At 36.1% G+C, this 16,080-nt stretch overlaps 3 protein-coding genes and 1 long non-coding RNA gene across 4 annotated transcripts; 3 read left to right on the top strand and 1 right to left on the bottom strand.

The window, feature by feature from the left end:
* The first annotated feature begins 1,135 nt into the window (after nucleotides 1–1,135).
* On the top strand, nucleotides 1,136–4,541 carry LOC116023225 (MADS-box protein AGL24-like). The gene is made up of 9 exons (XM_031264210.1): nucleotides 1,136–1,327; nucleotides 1,646–1,835; nucleotides 2,218–2,296; nucleotides 2,478–2,539; nucleotides 2,693–2,792; nucleotides 2,906–2,947; nucleotides 3,708–3,749; nucleotides 4,067–4,233; nucleotides 4,328–4,541. The coding sequence occupies exons 2-9, from the start codon at nucleotides 1,654–1,656 to the stop codon at nucleotides 4,341–4,343; spliced, it is 690 nt and encodes a 229-aa protein (XP_031120070.1). The 5' UTR covers nucleotides 1,136–1,327; nucleotides 1,646–1,653; the 3' UTR covers nucleotides 4,344–4,541.
* A 954-nt stretch (nucleotides 4,542–5,495) lies between these two features.
* On the top strand, nucleotides 5,496–11,555 carry LOC116022472 (O-fucosyltransferase 31-like). Its single transcript, XM_031263196.1, has 10 exons — nucleotides 5,496–5,822; nucleotides 8,513–8,575; nucleotides 8,679–8,757; nucleotides 8,888–8,958; nucleotides 9,114–9,202; nucleotides 9,293–9,496; nucleotides 9,811–10,069; nucleotides 10,457–10,684; nucleotides 10,838–11,035; nucleotides 11,171–11,555. Exons 1-10 carry the CDS (start codon nucleotides 5,664–5,666, stop codon nucleotides 11,378–11,380), a joined length of 1,560 nt encoding a protein of 519 aa, XP_031119056.1. The 5' UTR covers nucleotides 5,496–5,663; the 3' UTR covers nucleotides 11,381–11,555.
* Nucleotides 11,556–13,093: 1,538 nt separating this feature from the next.
* On the bottom strand, nucleotides 13,094–13,752 carry LOC116022473. The gene is made up of 2 exons (XR_004099216.1): nucleotides 13,602–13,752; nucleotides 13,094–13,499 (listed from the first exon to the last, which is right to left on the bottom strand). It is a non-coding gene; the product is annotated as an uncharacterized LOC116022473 (long non-coding RNA).
* Nucleotides 13,753–13,864: 112 nt separating this feature from the next.
* Nucleotides 13,865–15,901, top strand: LOC116023725 (kinase-interacting protein 1-like). The gene has a single exon (XM_031264733.1). The coding sequence runs from the start codon at nucleotides 13,865–13,867 to the stop codon at nucleotides 15,899–15,901; it is 2,037 nt and encodes a 678-aa protein (XP_031120593.1).
* The last annotated feature ends 179 nt before the right edge of the window (nucleotides 15,902–16,080 follow it).

Genomic DNA, 16,080 nt, shown 5'->3' with positions numbered 1-16,080 from the left:
ACCACTAAATTCCAAAGCTTTTGTCGGTAAGAGAAGCACTTTTGAACTATGACGTCCAACAAGGCAGTCAATATATGTATTTATAACGTGTAGATAACGAAAATAGACAAATCATAGGATCATAAATTCTTTGAAAAATATCTAATTTATAATTGTATTTGTGAAATGTGATAAGCATAAAGCATGTAGTATATATACGTGATACGTCACAGTCATAACAGCCAACAGCTTTGGCCGCCCTATCTGTACGGCCATGTTGTTGTCCACATAATATGGCAAACAAAATTCCACTCTGATCTCCCACCATTACTACACAAATTTTCATTTACAAAAAGAAAAAAATTTAAAAATTGCAATCTTTATATAAAAGTGTACACCAAATGAAACCCGTTTTATAACTTTAACCGATAAATAACTATAAAATGATTCATAAATTAAACAGTTTGCAGAGGAGTTGAATTTGAACATTACTACACAAACTGATATCCACTACTCCCGCTAAGGAGTGAATTAATGCATGTATATATGCACTTTGCACTTCTTTCCAACCGTCAGATAAATACATTCTACATTGTTTAAAACTCTGGGCTATACCCAAAAACCAAAAAACAAAAACACAACAATAAATGCTACTCTTTTGTACGTGCTAATACTTAGGTTAATTATTGCTCCCCCATTATACAACATAAAAGCATACAGTACATATCTTATCCAGAAACCTGCCCTCTATCTTCATATTTGATGTCTTTGGTTGTTCATTGATTGTTCTGTCAAATTCATAATAAATTGCTAGTAATACTTAGAGATAAGATATAGTAAGTACAACTAACTAATCATAAATCATAATATATAGATAAACCACGAGCTCAAGATTAAACTGGTAATTTTTTTTATACGAGAATTATATATGTTTCATCTGTTTTCAAGCTATATATTTATTTCTCCATGTATATTATTATTAAGCAAATTCCTCAGTATTGGGAAAATATGGTATATGACTGTATGTATGTATATCCAGATAAGGTGGAGGTTTTCATATTTTTGCTATATAAAGTAACGAAGACTTTCCTTTTCTTGAGTCTTGACTAGTACACTAGTGGTAATAAAAAATTTGAAAAAATATATATTATATTTCCCTCACAGTGGCTCTCACTGTCCACTTTCTCTCTCTTTCTACTTTGAGGGATAAAGAGCAGTGAGTTTCCCAAAAGAGGGAAAAATAAAACTATCATTTCCATCCCCAGAAGGTGAAGGCATCCCATCACTCCCGAGAAGGCCACAGGCCAGTTATCCAAACACAAGAAAACAGCGAACTATTCACTCCCAGGTTCGCACGTTTGGTTACAACTATTGGTCGGATTGATTGAAAACTCCGATCTGTTCTAGGCATGGAGTGTGTGAATTTTTATTTTTTTTTAATTTTTTTTTTTTCTGTTCTTCTGGCTAGGGTTTCATCTAGCTTTCAACAGACACTACTGCATTATTCTTGTAATCTTGTCTAAAATTTGTCTGATTTAAGCTCCGGTCGGATCTACGTTGTTTTTGTAGTTAAGGTTTAAGGCGCGTGTTCCGAAGTTGACCGGAGAGTTGCGAAATAATTAAGATTTTTTGTTTTGTGTAAATCTTAGGTTTGTTTGTTGTGCAGATTAGAATATGGCGAGGGAGAAGATAAAGATAAAGAAGATCGATAACATAACGGCGCGGCAAGTGACTTTCTCGAAGAGGAGAAGAGGGCTTTTCAAGAAGGCGGAGGAGCTGGCGGTGCTGTGCGACGCCGACGTCGCTCTCATCGTCTTCTCCGCCACCGGCAAGCTTTTCGAGTTCGCCAGCTCTAAGTAATCACATATTTCTCAACTTTAATTAATTTCTTCTTCATCATCATTATATTTATTCCTTTTCCTTGCTATATATATATAGTATACTCAAGTATAAAGCTATATATATATATATATATATATGACATACATATATCACTTCTTGTATGTCATATCAATCATAGAAAAGGAGGTTTACAGAAGTAAATATAGTTGTGATCTGATATGCTTTCTTGAAACGGTAAATTATAAAATAAAATGGAGGTATCAATTTAATTTGCAACTAAAAGAATATTATATTCGCTATAACATAATTTCTTTCGTACAACAACAGTAGATCACTAGTTACACCTAATTTATTTTGTGAATAATGAAATAATAAAAATATATATTTTTTCTATAGCATGAAAGATATTCTTGGAAAGTACAAACTACATTCAAGCAATCTCGACCAAGCAACCCAACCTTCTCTTGAACTTCAGGTATCACACATATCCTGCAAGCTAAGTTTATTCTATTTAGAGAAAATTTGTTTTACCACTTTAGTTGTGTTTACTTCAATTCTACTGTTTTCAGATCCATTTTATGATATCTTAGATTTCTATTACATATAATGTATGTTTTATTATTTGAATTTCCTAAAATATGTTTTGCTCAATTTAGCTAGAGAATAGCCTTCATGTGAGATTAAGCAAGGAGGTTGCTGACAAGACTCGTGAGCTTAGGTATAAATTACATAATATACTTTAATTTTATGCCCAGTTTATTGTTCCTAAACATAATTTATTTCCATATATAATACATTATATACCAAAATGCAAGGATTATCTAATTTGGGAGCATTAAAGTTTATTAAAATTATTATTACAAACTAACAGACAGATGAAGGGTGAGGAGCTTCAAGGATTAAGCTTAGAGGAACTACAAAAGTTGGAAAAAAGGCTTGAAAATGGACTAACACGTGTGCTGGAGACTAAGGTCTGATCTATTTGCTTAATTGTTTTCTTTGGAATTGAATGAGTTTGGAAATAAATATTAAGTTGTTGGAATATATGCAGCTACCTCAATTAGCTACAACTTATTTGTTTTAGGGTGAACGAGTTGTGACCGAGATTGCTACTCTTCAAAGGAAGGTTTGTTATATGCACCATAACTCTTAATTAGTATTGATGATGGGTTTCGTGAATCTATCTTAGGGTATTAGTTTTAGTACGTGAATATTATGCATATAAAGTGTTTAGAAGGGGAAGTAATAGTATATTGTTATTAATCCCCGGCCCTAATATTATTAATTGCAAGAGTTTAGAAACTAGTCCGAGTAGGAGTACAATTGTTTGTAGGAAATTAAAATCTATAGACTAATGGTACAATATATGATAAAAGTCGAGTTCAATGTAAGAAACTTCTATTTATATTATATATATACACTAGGTAATAGGAGAATTTGAAGATTGAGTTATTTCTTGGTGGATCAAGCAACCAAGTCGGACTGTCATTTTTAATTAAAATCTTTCACCATTGGATGTGACAATATATGATTCATATTTAATTAATAAGTAGCGGAGATAAGGTTAGCAATTCACCTTAACCAATAAATAAAAAAGAGCTTTAATTTATTATATTGCAGATGGTTGAGGATTTTTGTGAAAGATTTTGGTCCCGCCTAGCTTTATCCTTCATAGGTAGTCATATGCTAAAGGTTCCCCATTCATGGCCTTGTCTAATGCATTGGGTGCATATGTTTAAGCATATATGCCTAACAAAGATGGGGTCAATTATTGGCAACAAATGAATATAAAAAGTTTGACAAGACATTATATATTTTGCTAAATTTAGTAACTTACACTATATTGACAATGATTTTCCTTGTTTAATTTCTTGCCATATCTGCAGGGTGCAGAGCTGATGAAGGAGAATAAACAACTGAAAGAGAAAGTAACACTAATTGTTTAATTCTGTATCATATATCTTCATCTGAATAACCAGCTTGATTGACGTTAATGGTTGTGCACTCTCGTCCTTTAAAAGAGGTCGAGAGTTCAAACCCCCTTTTCGTATGAAAAATACAATCTGGCCAACACTTTGCCCTTAATTGGGCCGGCCAAGTGATACGGGGTTAAAAGTGACTCCTACAGTTAGGATCTGCTCAGGACACTTCCTGGTGTAACAAAAAATATATATATATATATATCTCCCAGCTTGATTGATAAATGATAATCATGTAACTGAACTATATATATATATATGCACAGATGGCCCGGGTTAACGGCGAAAAATTCCCGGTTATTGCTGACGTGGAGGCAGCCGGCTTGATACCAGAAGAAGGGCAGTCATCGGAGTCCATAACCACCAATGTGTGTAGTTGCAATAGCGGTCCGCCTCCCGAAGACGATTGCTCCGATACATCGCTGAAATTAGGGTATGCTTGAATTGCCTTATTACTATACTATATTGTATTGTGTGGATGGTTTTGTTATAAGATGTGTTGCTCATTCTTCATTTGCGTTGGCCAGGCTACCCATTAACTAGCTGGTGAATATACATATATGCATAACATGGATGATGGCCTTGTGCTACGTACGTAAGCTTTGTGTTTATGTTTGGTTTCTTGTCGTTTTGATCTTGAATCGAATGTTCGTCGTATTCCATGTGTTGTGGAAGGCATGTCGTTTGCTAACTGTATACTCGGACTTGTAATATAATGAGAAACTATATTATGTTTCACTCTCTGATTTTATACTAGGCTTGTATTAGGTGCAACTATTGTGGGGTGTGTGTATATTAAAAGGTCGGGGTGGTTGCAACAAACTTGGATGTCGTCCGGTCTAGCACCCCCGGCACCCTTAGCCCGGCAAATTATTGTGTGGACCATGGTCCACAAAGTACTGTGTGGACCATAAAAGAAAGTACACTTTTAATATACTAAATGTACATTATTTGTGTACTGAATGTACATTATAAAATATAATATACATTCAGTATGCAAATAATGTATATCCCTTGAATATAATGTACATTATTCTTATATTAAACGTACATTATTTTTATGTTGAATGTACATTATTTGATAGTATGATCAACACAATAATGATTGTCCTAGCCGAGCACCCCCTCGGCATTCCATTCGTGGCGTTGGGCTGTAGCCTTGGCCGAGGCCCAAGCATGGACTCGGCCTGGGCCACCCAGGTCCATCCACCGTTGTTCCACGTCACTCTCGATTCGCATCTCTGGGGTCAGTTTGTTCCAGTCCGATTTTTAATATATCGATCAACTTCCAAATGGCTACTATTAAATTAATCGTATCCGTGATAGATAGTTGTATCCAACAAATCAAGATACTATAAATTGGTTCAACTCAGTTTCTAAATTTTCTCTTACGAGAAAACTCGCAATTATGAATTAAGATATGAATTATAAATCTCACATATTTACAATAACCTAAAAACTACGTATAAGAAGTTTAAACATTGATTACCTGTCGTCAAATTTTTCACGCCGTTTTCTAGATACTGAACGAGGCATAATCGGGCCGATCCCATGGCAAAATATCAACGTTGAGCCCATAAAGTCCATATGGACGGCCCTTCTTCAATGGGCTTCTTATCAATTAGCCTAAGCCCAACTACTAAAGTAAGAAATTGAAGTCCTGAAATAAAATAAAATAAAACAAAAATGAAATGTTCTTTCTATTTTCGTCGATCGAACACACAATACTGTTCTTCAGTTCCAGATTCCATAGTGAAAGAAGAAAAGATAAAGAGCTTCTACATTTGAAGTTGGTAAAATTCTTGCGAGATTCATCGAAGAATCGGAATATTGGTAAGAGGACACCACAGCGGCGGTTGACGAATGTCGGGTGGCAGCAGTTTCCGGCAGTCTAAACAGAGCCGAGGGAGATCGGTGTTTCCACATCCATTGCAATTTGGAGCGATTTTGCTCATACTCTTACCTAATTTCTTCCCCAGCCTCTTCTCTCCGCTAGGCCGCTCTTACCTTTCTCTATTTTCCGTATGCTCAATCTCTCTCTCTCTCAAAGCTTACTCATATATAACCGTTATTTTATTGGTCGTCTTTCAGTAGTTTTGCATTATGCAATTTATCCTGCATTAGTATAAAATTATTGTCTGGAAATGATAGCAAAAATCAATTATTTTGGTAGTTTTAATCTAGCAGTTATTTTTAGTGGTCGTCTGTGAGTAGTTTTGCATTATGCAGTTTATCCTGTATTAGTATAAAATTATTGTCTGGAAATGATAGCAAAAATCAGTTTTTTTTTTTTTTTTTTTTTTTTTTTTTATGTTTAATTTACGAGTGTGAATACATGTGTCCATCCAATGGTCATGATTCTTTTAAGTAGGTTGAATGGGGGTGACAAATATTCGGATAACGTGTGACGAACCAATGTAAAGAACATTGATGTTATTGTTTCTTTCTCTTTCTGTCTCTCTCTATATATATACAGTTATACACACTATTTATTTATATATATGTCTCTCTCACGCTAACGAATTTCATCATTTCATTAAAAAATTATAATCTTTATTCGTTTTAATTATGTTGGTCCAACCTATTATTAGTCAATTATATTGTTCACTGATAAGTGTTGATATAAGTTCAATTTTAATATATTACATATATATCTTTAACAAGTTTATTATTTTATATATATATATATATATATATATATATATATATATATATATATATATATTTGTGTATATGTTTATTTTAGTATATTATGAGTCAATACGAACATATAGAACATTAAAAATAAATATGTAGTATATTAAAAATGAACTTATAACATATGTTTAGCTACCGTATCATGTTAATCTTGATTCACGGTGTAAGCATTGATTATTACTACGTATTTTGTTAAGCTTGTTGTTGGTAGTATGTATAGGCACATTCCTAACTCGTGGTCAAGCAATTAACAATGTTTGTTATTGGCCTAGTTGAGTGCATTTGTTGCGATCAAGTGGGGCTGACGAGGTTTTGAGGCGACTAACTTTTGTCTTTTTTCTGGGGTTGTGTCCTTCCTGTTCATCCAAAAAAAATACTTTGTGACATACTAAGCTTTTAAGTGCCCTTACGATATCTCTAAACTATTGAGATTAAATCGTTAGGTTGAATTGGGTCAAGTGGAGTCAAATTAAGGTTATTGATCCTTCAATATTAACATATTGGTTCACTAAAAATGAAATTATATATGATTTGTACAGACAATTCAGTTAGTTCTTGAATAGTAGATTATAAATAATGATACAAGATGAGCTCAGATAACTGTAATGGGAGAGTTTCATCTAATATAATAAATTTTTTGTTAATATCATATACGTCCTCTCATATAATGAATTGTTACGTCATTGTAATTTATCTATCTACTCTCATGTAGTAACATGTGTGGAGGAATTTTTTAATTTTGTGGGCAAAAATCGTAACTGTTGTTGACTACAACTTTAATGCAGCATGTGGTAAAAGTAAGCCCATTTTAGAAATTATAATACCCACCCGTTGGATGATTCAAAAGATTCATTAGCGCATGCGGTATTCCCGTACGCAATAAATAACCGACACTGTCCAAAGTACATATTCAAAGAATCTATGTTCATATTTACTTCTTTTAGAGCATCTATATCAGCGCATCATGTGGAGTTTTTGGAACAGGACACGCTGAGTTGGCAGTGAGAGAAGCTAAGAGAGAAAATTTGGAGTATCATCTGCAACGCATCGGGATATTAGGTTCCCAAGAAAAAAAAAAAAATCCTTTCAGTAGTTTTGCATTATGCAATTTATCCTGCATTAGTATAAAATTATTGTCTGGAAATGATAGCAAAAATCAATTATTTTGGTAGTTTTAATCTAGCAGTTATTTTTAGTGGTCGTCTGTGAGTAGTTTTTGCATTATGCAGTTTATCCTGTATTAGTATAAAATTATTGTCTGGAAATGATAGCAAAAATCAGTTTTTTTTTTTTTTTTTTTTTTTTTAATGTGTAAGTTTGAAAAATCATTTTTTTGGTAGTTTTTTTCCTTCTGTTCTAGTGAATGTAAGATAGTAACTTGCTATGGATCACTAGTTGCCTTGAGAAGGCCACTATCTGATAGTTCAGGTTTTGGTTTCTTGATAAAGTGTCCATTTTTTTACCCTTACCACAAATTATCATTTCAATTCAGTAAGTAATGTAAGGTACTTTCATTGGCTGGGGAATAGTTTTTCAAGTGATTATGTTCTCTTCATGACTTAGAAGAAAAATAAGTTGAGAACCTGTGAGATTGGATTGATTTAGTTTCTCCTTTTGAGACTCATAGCTTACATTGGTTTCCTGTGCAAGCCTTTCAGGATTGTATGGATGAGTTTGTATGTATTAAAGCATAAAATGTTGGCTCTAGATGTTGCTAAATCATTTGTGACTTGACTTGACCTGTACTAGATTAGACTGATTAGTATAGAGGTTTAGTTGAGTTGAGTTTTAGTTAATCATTCTTGTGCCTGTTTGCAAACCAACCAATTGATGTTGGAAGATCATTTCATGCTTAGATTCTCCTATCTATTGTGCACAATGTAGAGATAGATTTGTTTGTAGTTTCAGATGTTAAATGGTTCACACTAAATATTTTTCTTGAAAATTTTACAGTAATTACTTTGCTGGCTTTTATGCTGGAGTTTTATCTGATAATGTAGCTCATGCAACTGTAGGAATGGATTGCTCCAAGGCCAATGCACTTGCATTTACTAAATGGAGCTCTACAACATCCAAGTGTGAGTATGTTTCTTTTTGTTTTTTTTTTTAATGCCTTGAAATTTATTTATGAACATTTTCATAAATGTTGATGAATATGTGTTTACTGACTCAACCATGTAGTCTGCTGAACAAGAATCTGATCTGTGGTCTCCTTTGCCTAATCAAGGAAGGAAGCCTTGTGCTGCTCAAAATAACCCTTGTGAGTATTTGCAATGACCAAGTGTATTGATCGCATATCTTGTTCTTACTTTGCCAGTGCAACCCTTGGGAATAACCTAACTCTGTTTAGTTGAATTTCTTTTGCTTTGGCTTCCTATGCAACTCTATAGCTTTGCCAAAGAAGTCTCTGGGATATATACAGGTGTTTCTTGATGGGGGTTTGAACCAGCAGAGGATGGGGGTACGCAACTTTGAGTTTGGCATTTATACATGCATGCATTCACACACTAGACAACATTCTAAAGAGTGTTACTTTAGAGACTAGAATTCGTATATGGAGCTGTTGGGGACCTCATGATTGATTTACTAAAACTTTTCCCCTTCTAATGTCCAAAGATTTGTGATGCGGTAGCTGTGGCAAAAATTTTAAATGCAACCCTCATAATTCCTTACCTTGACATAAATGCTGTGTGGCAAGACTCAAGGTCAGGAATCCCTATACTCTTTCACTGTCCATTTCCGAATATTAAGTTTTTTTATAACAAGTAATTGTTTTCTTTTCTTTCTCCGTATAGTTCATTTGAGGATATATTTGATATTGATCATTTTATCCAAACATTGAGGGATGATGTCTCCATAATTAAAGAGCTTCCAAGTGATTTCTCGTGGAGCACCAGGGGGTACTATGCAACAGGCATACGTGAAACTAGAATCAAAACAGCACCTGTCCATGCTTCTGCTACTTGGTATCTGGAAAATGTTTTGCCAGTAATGCAGAGGTTTGTTTATAAATGTCTTTGCCAATATTTAGCTTAACAGTTGTTGGAACAACTGTCAGAAGCACATCACATATTCACCATCTAAAAAAAGTATTGGAAAGTTCGTTATAAGTTATGAGTGCAAAAACCACTTTAAAAAATCAATCCCCAAAAATCACTTTTTTCCCCTAAAAATCAATCCCCAAAAATCAATACACAATGTGATTGCCACAAAATGAAAGGATCATTTTCTCTTCATTAAACCTTATGTGCATTAGCAAACTTCATAGTTTTTATACATTTTTTGTAATCTTTTTTTTGTTTTGCTATTCTAGTCATGGGATTGTTGCTGTAGCTCCGTTCTCTCATCGCTTGACTTTTGATGGCTTGCCTTCAGACATCCAGCATCTACGTTGCAAAGTTAACTTTCAGGCACTGGTTTATGTTCCACATATCAGGACATTAGGGGATTTAATTGTCAGTCGCTTGAGAAGCTCTCCTAGCATGGATGGAACATCAACTTCCATGTATCAAAGAGGCAATGACAAACCAGGAGTTGGGAAATATGTTGTATTGCATCTTCGATTTGATAAAGTATGACTCCTCTACCTCACTGACATGGTTTCATTTCTCAACTAAAAAGAACGGAGGTAGAAAAAGGTCTTGAATTATGCACTTGCATTTGTACCTGTTCATTTTCGCTTTTCAAAAACAAACATTTCGAGGAAACAATTGGTTTACATTAATTTCATTTGGAGATTATAGAGATGAGTAGCAGACATGCAGATCAAGGCTGACAATTTCGAGAAACTGTTAAATTATCACAAGCACTATAAAAGAAACTGTTTTTTTGTGTACTTTACTGGCCTATAAGCACAATTGTACATATACTTGACTATTTGCAATATAACTGAGTCATTGGAGTTTATTACACTTTGTTTTTGTTACGGTGTCCAAATTTGTTGGTTTGTCCTTGAACAGGATATGGCAGCCCACTCAGCTTGTGATTTCGGTGGAGGTAAGGCTGAGAAGCTTGCTCTTGCAAAATATCGCCAAGTACTTTGGCAAGGAAGAGTGGTCAAGTCTCAATTCACTGATGAGGAATTAAGAAACGAAGGGCGTTGCCCATTGACTCCTGAAGAGATTGGACTCCTGTTGACTGCCTTGGGTTTCAACAACAGTACACGTCTTTATCTTGCTTCCTATAAGGTTATTGCCTCTTCCTCAATCATCCTTTAAATGTTACTAGTTACTACTCGGTCTTCTTGACCTCATCATTCTCATCGTCCACCTGAAATATATAGATGCACTTTGTCAAAAGCAGCTTTAGCATTCTCTTTACTTTTTTCTATATCTTCCCAGGTTTATGGTGGAGAAGCAAGGATCTCTACACTTCGTGATTTGTTCCCGCTAATGGAGGATAAAAGGAGCCTTGCATCTCCAGAGGAACTAGCTGGGGTTGAAGGAAAAGCTTCTTTATTAGCTGCTGTGGATTATCATGTGAGCATGCAGAGCGACATCTTCATTTCTGCTTCTCCCGGCAATATGCACAATGCATTGGTAAGACTACATATTCTTGTCTTAATTGCATAAATATCCTGGGAATGCTTTAGATATTCAATATAGTTTTGTTACTGAGCTTTCATAATCTCTTGCTCGAACTGCAATTAAGTGAAACTGTGACAATGTCCTTAGGTGGGGCATCGAGCATTTAAGAACCTGAAAACCATTAGACCAAACTTGAGACTTCTGGGCAAACTCTTCGTAAATGAGAGCATGGAGTGGTCAGAGTTCCGCCAAGCAGTACTGCACGGTCACAGGAACAGACAAGGGCAACTGCAGATACGCAAAACAAACCAATCGATATACACTTATCCTGCTCCTGATTGCATGTGTCCTGCTTAAACAATCCCTTCAAGGAGAATGCGCTTTTCTTGATCACAATACTCAAGTAGTGTAGATATGCATACGTTTGTTGGGCTCAGATTTTGACTTTCAAGTTTATTTGATCATGAGCCTAAAACAGCTGTAAGAACGAATAAAGCTTGAATGGCAAGAGAATTTCATTTGTTATTGCCAACTTGTATTCTTTTAGATGACAACCTCACCTCTGTGTTTGTTATGGACTGAGGTTTTTGCCTTTGACTTTGAAATCTTTTGGGTATCACTACAGGATGATGTCTGGTTCTCACAACTTGAAAATGAAACCAACCAACTTGAAGATAATTTGTATGATGATTTTGTAAAACTAATGATCATAATTAATAAATCAAATTTTGTTTAATGAGCCGGATCTTTGACCTTATTAATCAAAGATCCGACTCGTCTCACGGATTGAGATATCTGAGACAGTCTCGCACAAATTTTTGCCTTTCTATATAGAGAAACCCGCAATCACTAATCCAAGGGCGTGCATGAAATAAATCTTGCCTTATGACCCTAGTCAATATTTAGCAAAGGACCACAAAGAATAAACCAAAAAGGCCAATAAACTGCTCTCGCAGGGAGTTGAACTTGTAACCTTGTTTACCAATTCAACCGACTATTAGCATTGATGTTAATACTACTCAATATAATAAGGTATAATGGTATATTATATATGATTATACTATGAGTATTATTATCACTAATGTTGACCGGCGTCATAAAAATCTCTTATTATTATATACTATGGGAGAGATAATGAGACATATGAAAGAAAATGGATTATAAGTCATGAAATCCATAATGCTATCAAAAAAGACATGCAAGCCTCAACTTCTTCTCTTACTTACCAATGTTGACAACCATATAATTAGTTAATATAGGATCCTACTTATGTGCATGTCTAAATACATGCAACAAATCCCTGTTTTGACCAAGTACATATCCATCCACCCCTCATCCTCCATGTTCCCTAAACAAATAATTTTTTATTCTTTCTTTTCCAGTTTTCCGCCTTCACAGAAATGCAGAATCACAACAAATCTTTGATTCTTTTTATATTTTAGGTTTTTATAAGAATCTTTTATAATTTGCTTTCTATAAATGAATTAATACCATAAAAGTTCAGAGAGGGGAAAAGCAAGTGTGCATCCGAGCCCTTGATAGATGATTACAACTTTGGCAGAAAGTTGAAGAGGAAAAGAGAAATGTTGCAGAGAGCAGCAAAAAATGCATATTCATGGTGGTGGGCTAGCCACATTAGGTCTAAGCAGTCTAAATGGCTGGACCAAAACCTCCATGGTAAATGCTTCAAACCCTCATTAATCATTTTGTCTTGTTCCCTTATGTGTCTTTACAATCCATTTTGTTATATGGGGATTTTAATATTAGAGGAACTACTTTGATTATCAAGCAATTCATCATGGCTCTATTGTAAAAATCACCTAAAGTTTTCACATTTATATCCATAGAAAAACTTGGAAGAGATAAAAGAATCTTGAATGCATATCTGAGAATAATACTTGTCTAATTGTTGTTTGGGGATAAAAGAAAACAGGATTTGGTGATGTTTAGTTTATGGTTGCAGATATGGAGGAGAAGGTAGGGTACATACTCAAGATCATTGATGAAGATGGAGACTCTTTCGCGAGGAGGGCAGAAATGTACTACAGAAAGAGGCCAGAGATTCTGAACTTTGTGGAGGATACCTTTAGGAATTACAGAGCTCTAGCAGAGAGATATGATCACATATCAAGAGAGCTTCAAAACGCTAATCGCACCATAGCAACTGTGTATCCAGAAAGAGTTCAATTAGCGATGGAAGATGAAGATGGCGAAAGTTTCCTGGGAGGAATAACTGGATCTCCTGAGGAATGGAGCGCTTACTGCAAGGATTTGCCAGCTGCCCCAAAGTCAACTCTCCCGAGAGTTCTCTCAATGACCAGGAAGAATAAGCAACCATCGCGAATGATGTCTAAGAAGGGGCTTCTCAAGTTCAATGGCATTGAAGATGTTAAGCCCTTTCCAAGCTCAGGGCTGAGCAAAGAGGAGGCACTCGAGGAGATTGATGAACTTCAGAAGCAAATTCTGGGGCTGCAAACTGAGAGAGAGTTTGTGACGAGTTCATATGAAAGTGGGGTGAAAAGGTACTGGGATATTGAGAACCAGATAAATGAGATGCAGGCAAAAGTTAACTGCTTACAAGATGAGTTTGGGATAGGCACCATTATTGAGGATAACGACGCTCGCTCTCTGATGGCATCCACAGCACTGAAATCGTGCCAAGAGACACTGCAACGGTTACAAGGACAACATGAGAAGTCAAATGAAGAGGTTGCTGTTGAAGGTAAAAAGGTTCAGAAGCTTACAACGAAATTTGATACACTAGTGGAAACACTTACCGCCAGCCAGGAGCATAAGCATCAGAAACTGCCCTCTGAAGAGAGAGCACCTCCCGAGCCAAATATGGACTCGAGGAAATCAGAGCAGCAGGTACGAAGTACTCAACAAGGGAGGATTGATGTGGAGTCATTACGCGAAAAGATTAAAGAAGAACTGCAGGTATCCAGTGCCACAAATGTAAACATGTCTGAACTGGCTGAGAAGGTTGATGAACTCGTGGAGAAGATCATAAGTTTGGAAAGTGCAGTGCAGTCTCAGAATTCTTATGTTAACAGATTAAAGGCAGAGGCGAATGAGCTTCATGAACATCTTCATAGAGTAGATGACGAGAAGGAGAGTTTGATTCAAGACTCTGAGAACATGAATAAGAAGATAAGAGAACTCGAGAAAGAGCTTCAGAGAGTTCTGAATCTAAATCATAAAGTCAACGACCACAGCAATCATATCCAAACTCGCATTGCCGAAGCAAGTTGCAGGCTAGATGACCTCGCTGGGAAACTGATAAATGTTTTGCCAGACGAAGAGACAAATACTACTGCTGCTTCTGGCCAAGAGCAGCTTCAGGTGCATAAAGACCTTTCAGCAAATAATAGCAATTCCACTGTCTCAGGTGTTCAAATGGCAGAAGACAACCTAAAGAAAGATGGAAATAGTGAGGTGATTCCATCTACCAGTCCAAAGGAGATTCAAGCACATGATGCCATACCGGCTGCTCAGAGCACTTTGGCCATCTCAGGGGTTAAATCAACTGAAGAGAAGCAGATGAAAGATGGAAATCCAGAACAAGGTACTTCTGCTCTCCACAGCTTAATGATAACCACAAATTTTATTTCACTAACCCAGTGTACTCATGCAGGAATTCATCAACACTCGAGGACACAAGTGGAGAAAGATGAACCTGTCAAAGAAGACGATCAGCCAAATTGGAAAGAGTTATTTTTAAATGGTTTGGATGACAGAGACAAGCTTCTACTAGATGAGTACATAACTGCACTGGGAAATTACAGGGACGTAAAGAACAAGCTTAACGAAGCAGAGAAGAAACGGAGGGCTAGCCAATTCCAATATGTTGTTCAGGTAAAAGTTCTGAAGAATTCTAATGCCTTGAAGGATGCACAGATTCAATCTCTGCAGAAGAAACTTCAAGAGAACCATTTGGAATCTCCAAAGTCGAGTGAAAGTACAGTGAAAGCCAGCTTGGACACTAGAGATGAACCCACAGATGTCCGTCACAGACTAACCCTCTCTGAATTATTACATGATTCAATCCTTAAAGAAACAGCATCTCAAGAAAAGAGTAAAGGTTATCCTGCCGGAGAAGAAACAACATCTCAAGAAGAGATTAAGTCTCCAAGCACCAAAGATGATGAAGAAGATATCATCCCTGAGGTGCTCAGTGTTGAAGAGCCTCAATGTTTTTCAGCAATTGAAGAAAAGATACGCACGGATATTGATGACCTATTGGAAGAGAACATACAATTCTGGCACAGGTTTAGCAACGCTTTCCAGCTGATACGAAAATATGAAACTTCAGTCGAGGATTTACACACTGAGCTGCAGGATGCCAGAGAAAAGGCCAAGCAAGAAGGGAATAATAAACCCATGTCACTACTCTCAGGAGTCCGGCCTATATACAGACACCTGAGAGAAATACTGAGCGAATTAACGCTATGGCTGGAAACCAATGCAGTTCACAAAGATGACTTACAGAACAGGTTGTCATCTCTTTCCAACATTGAAGATGAGATAACGATGTTGTCAAAGGAAGGGGCTGAAGGGGAAGAACCAGAGCTGGGTACCTATCAAGCAGCAAAGTTCCAAGGTGAGATTCAGAATATGAAACAGGAGAACAAAAAGGTTGCAAGCCAGCTGGAAGCAGGAGTTGAGCTTGTGCACAAGCTGCAAGACGATATTAATAAGACAATATCAAAACTTGATGAAGAATTTGGATTCAAAAAGGATAACTCATCAAGTCGTTCCAGGATTCCCTTGAGATCCTTCCTGTTTGGAGTGAAAACGAAGAAACAGAAGCCATCAATCTTTGCATGTGTAAGTCCAGCACTGCAGAGACAGTATAGTGATATATTTTTACCAGAATAGCTCATTTTATTTAATCTTTTCTCCTCTTCACTGTTTCTACCAATGTACACTTCTGTACTATGCCTGCCTGTATTTTCATGTATGATAGAACATTGAAAGGCTGATTTGCTGATACAGCGGCCTCATACAATGTACATTACAGTTAGCCCTTACTAAAATGTGCTTTTGGGCCTCAATCA

The sequence above is a fragment of the Ipomoea triloba genome, chromosome 6 (genome assembly GCF_003576645.1).
Source record: "Ipomoea triloba cultivar NCNSP0323 chromosome 6, ASM357664v1".
Taxonomy (NCBI): domain Eukaryota; kingdom Viridiplantae; phylum Streptophyta; class Magnoliopsida; order Solanales; family Convolvulaceae; genus Ipomoea; species Ipomoea triloba.
Note: the sequence above shows the minus strand (reverse complement) of the source record. Positions and strands in the feature narration are given on the sequence as shown.

Coding starts and splice junctions, on each gene's coding strand:
- LOC116023725 (XM_031264733.1), top strand. CDS start 13,865: ATGGACTCGAGGAAATCAGAGCAGCAGGTACGAAGTACTCAACAAGGG.
- LOC116023225 (XM_031264210.1), top strand. CDS start 1,654: ATGGCGAGGGAGAAGATAAAGATAAAGAAGATCGATAACATAACGGCG. Junction 2,793..2,905: donor CACGTGTGCTGGAGACTAAG/GTCTGATCTATT, acceptor TATTTGTTTTAG/GGTGAACGAGTTGTGACCGA. Junction 2,948..3,707: donor TTGCTACTCTTCAAAGGAAG/GTTTGTTATATG, acceptor CCATATCTGCAG/GGTGCAGAGCTGATGAAGGA.
- LOC116022472 (XM_031263196.1), top strand. CDS start 5,664: ATGTCGGGTGGCAGCAGTTTCCGGCAGTCTAAACAGAGCCGAGGGAGA. Junction 8,576..8,678: donor GAGCTCTACAACATCCAAGT/GTGAGTATGTTT, acceptor TCAACCATGTAG/TCTGCTGAACAAGAATCTGA. Junction 8,959..9,113: donor TGAACCAGCAGAGGATGGGG/GTACGCAACTTT, acceptor TAATGTCCAAAG/ATTTGTGATGCGGTAGCTGT.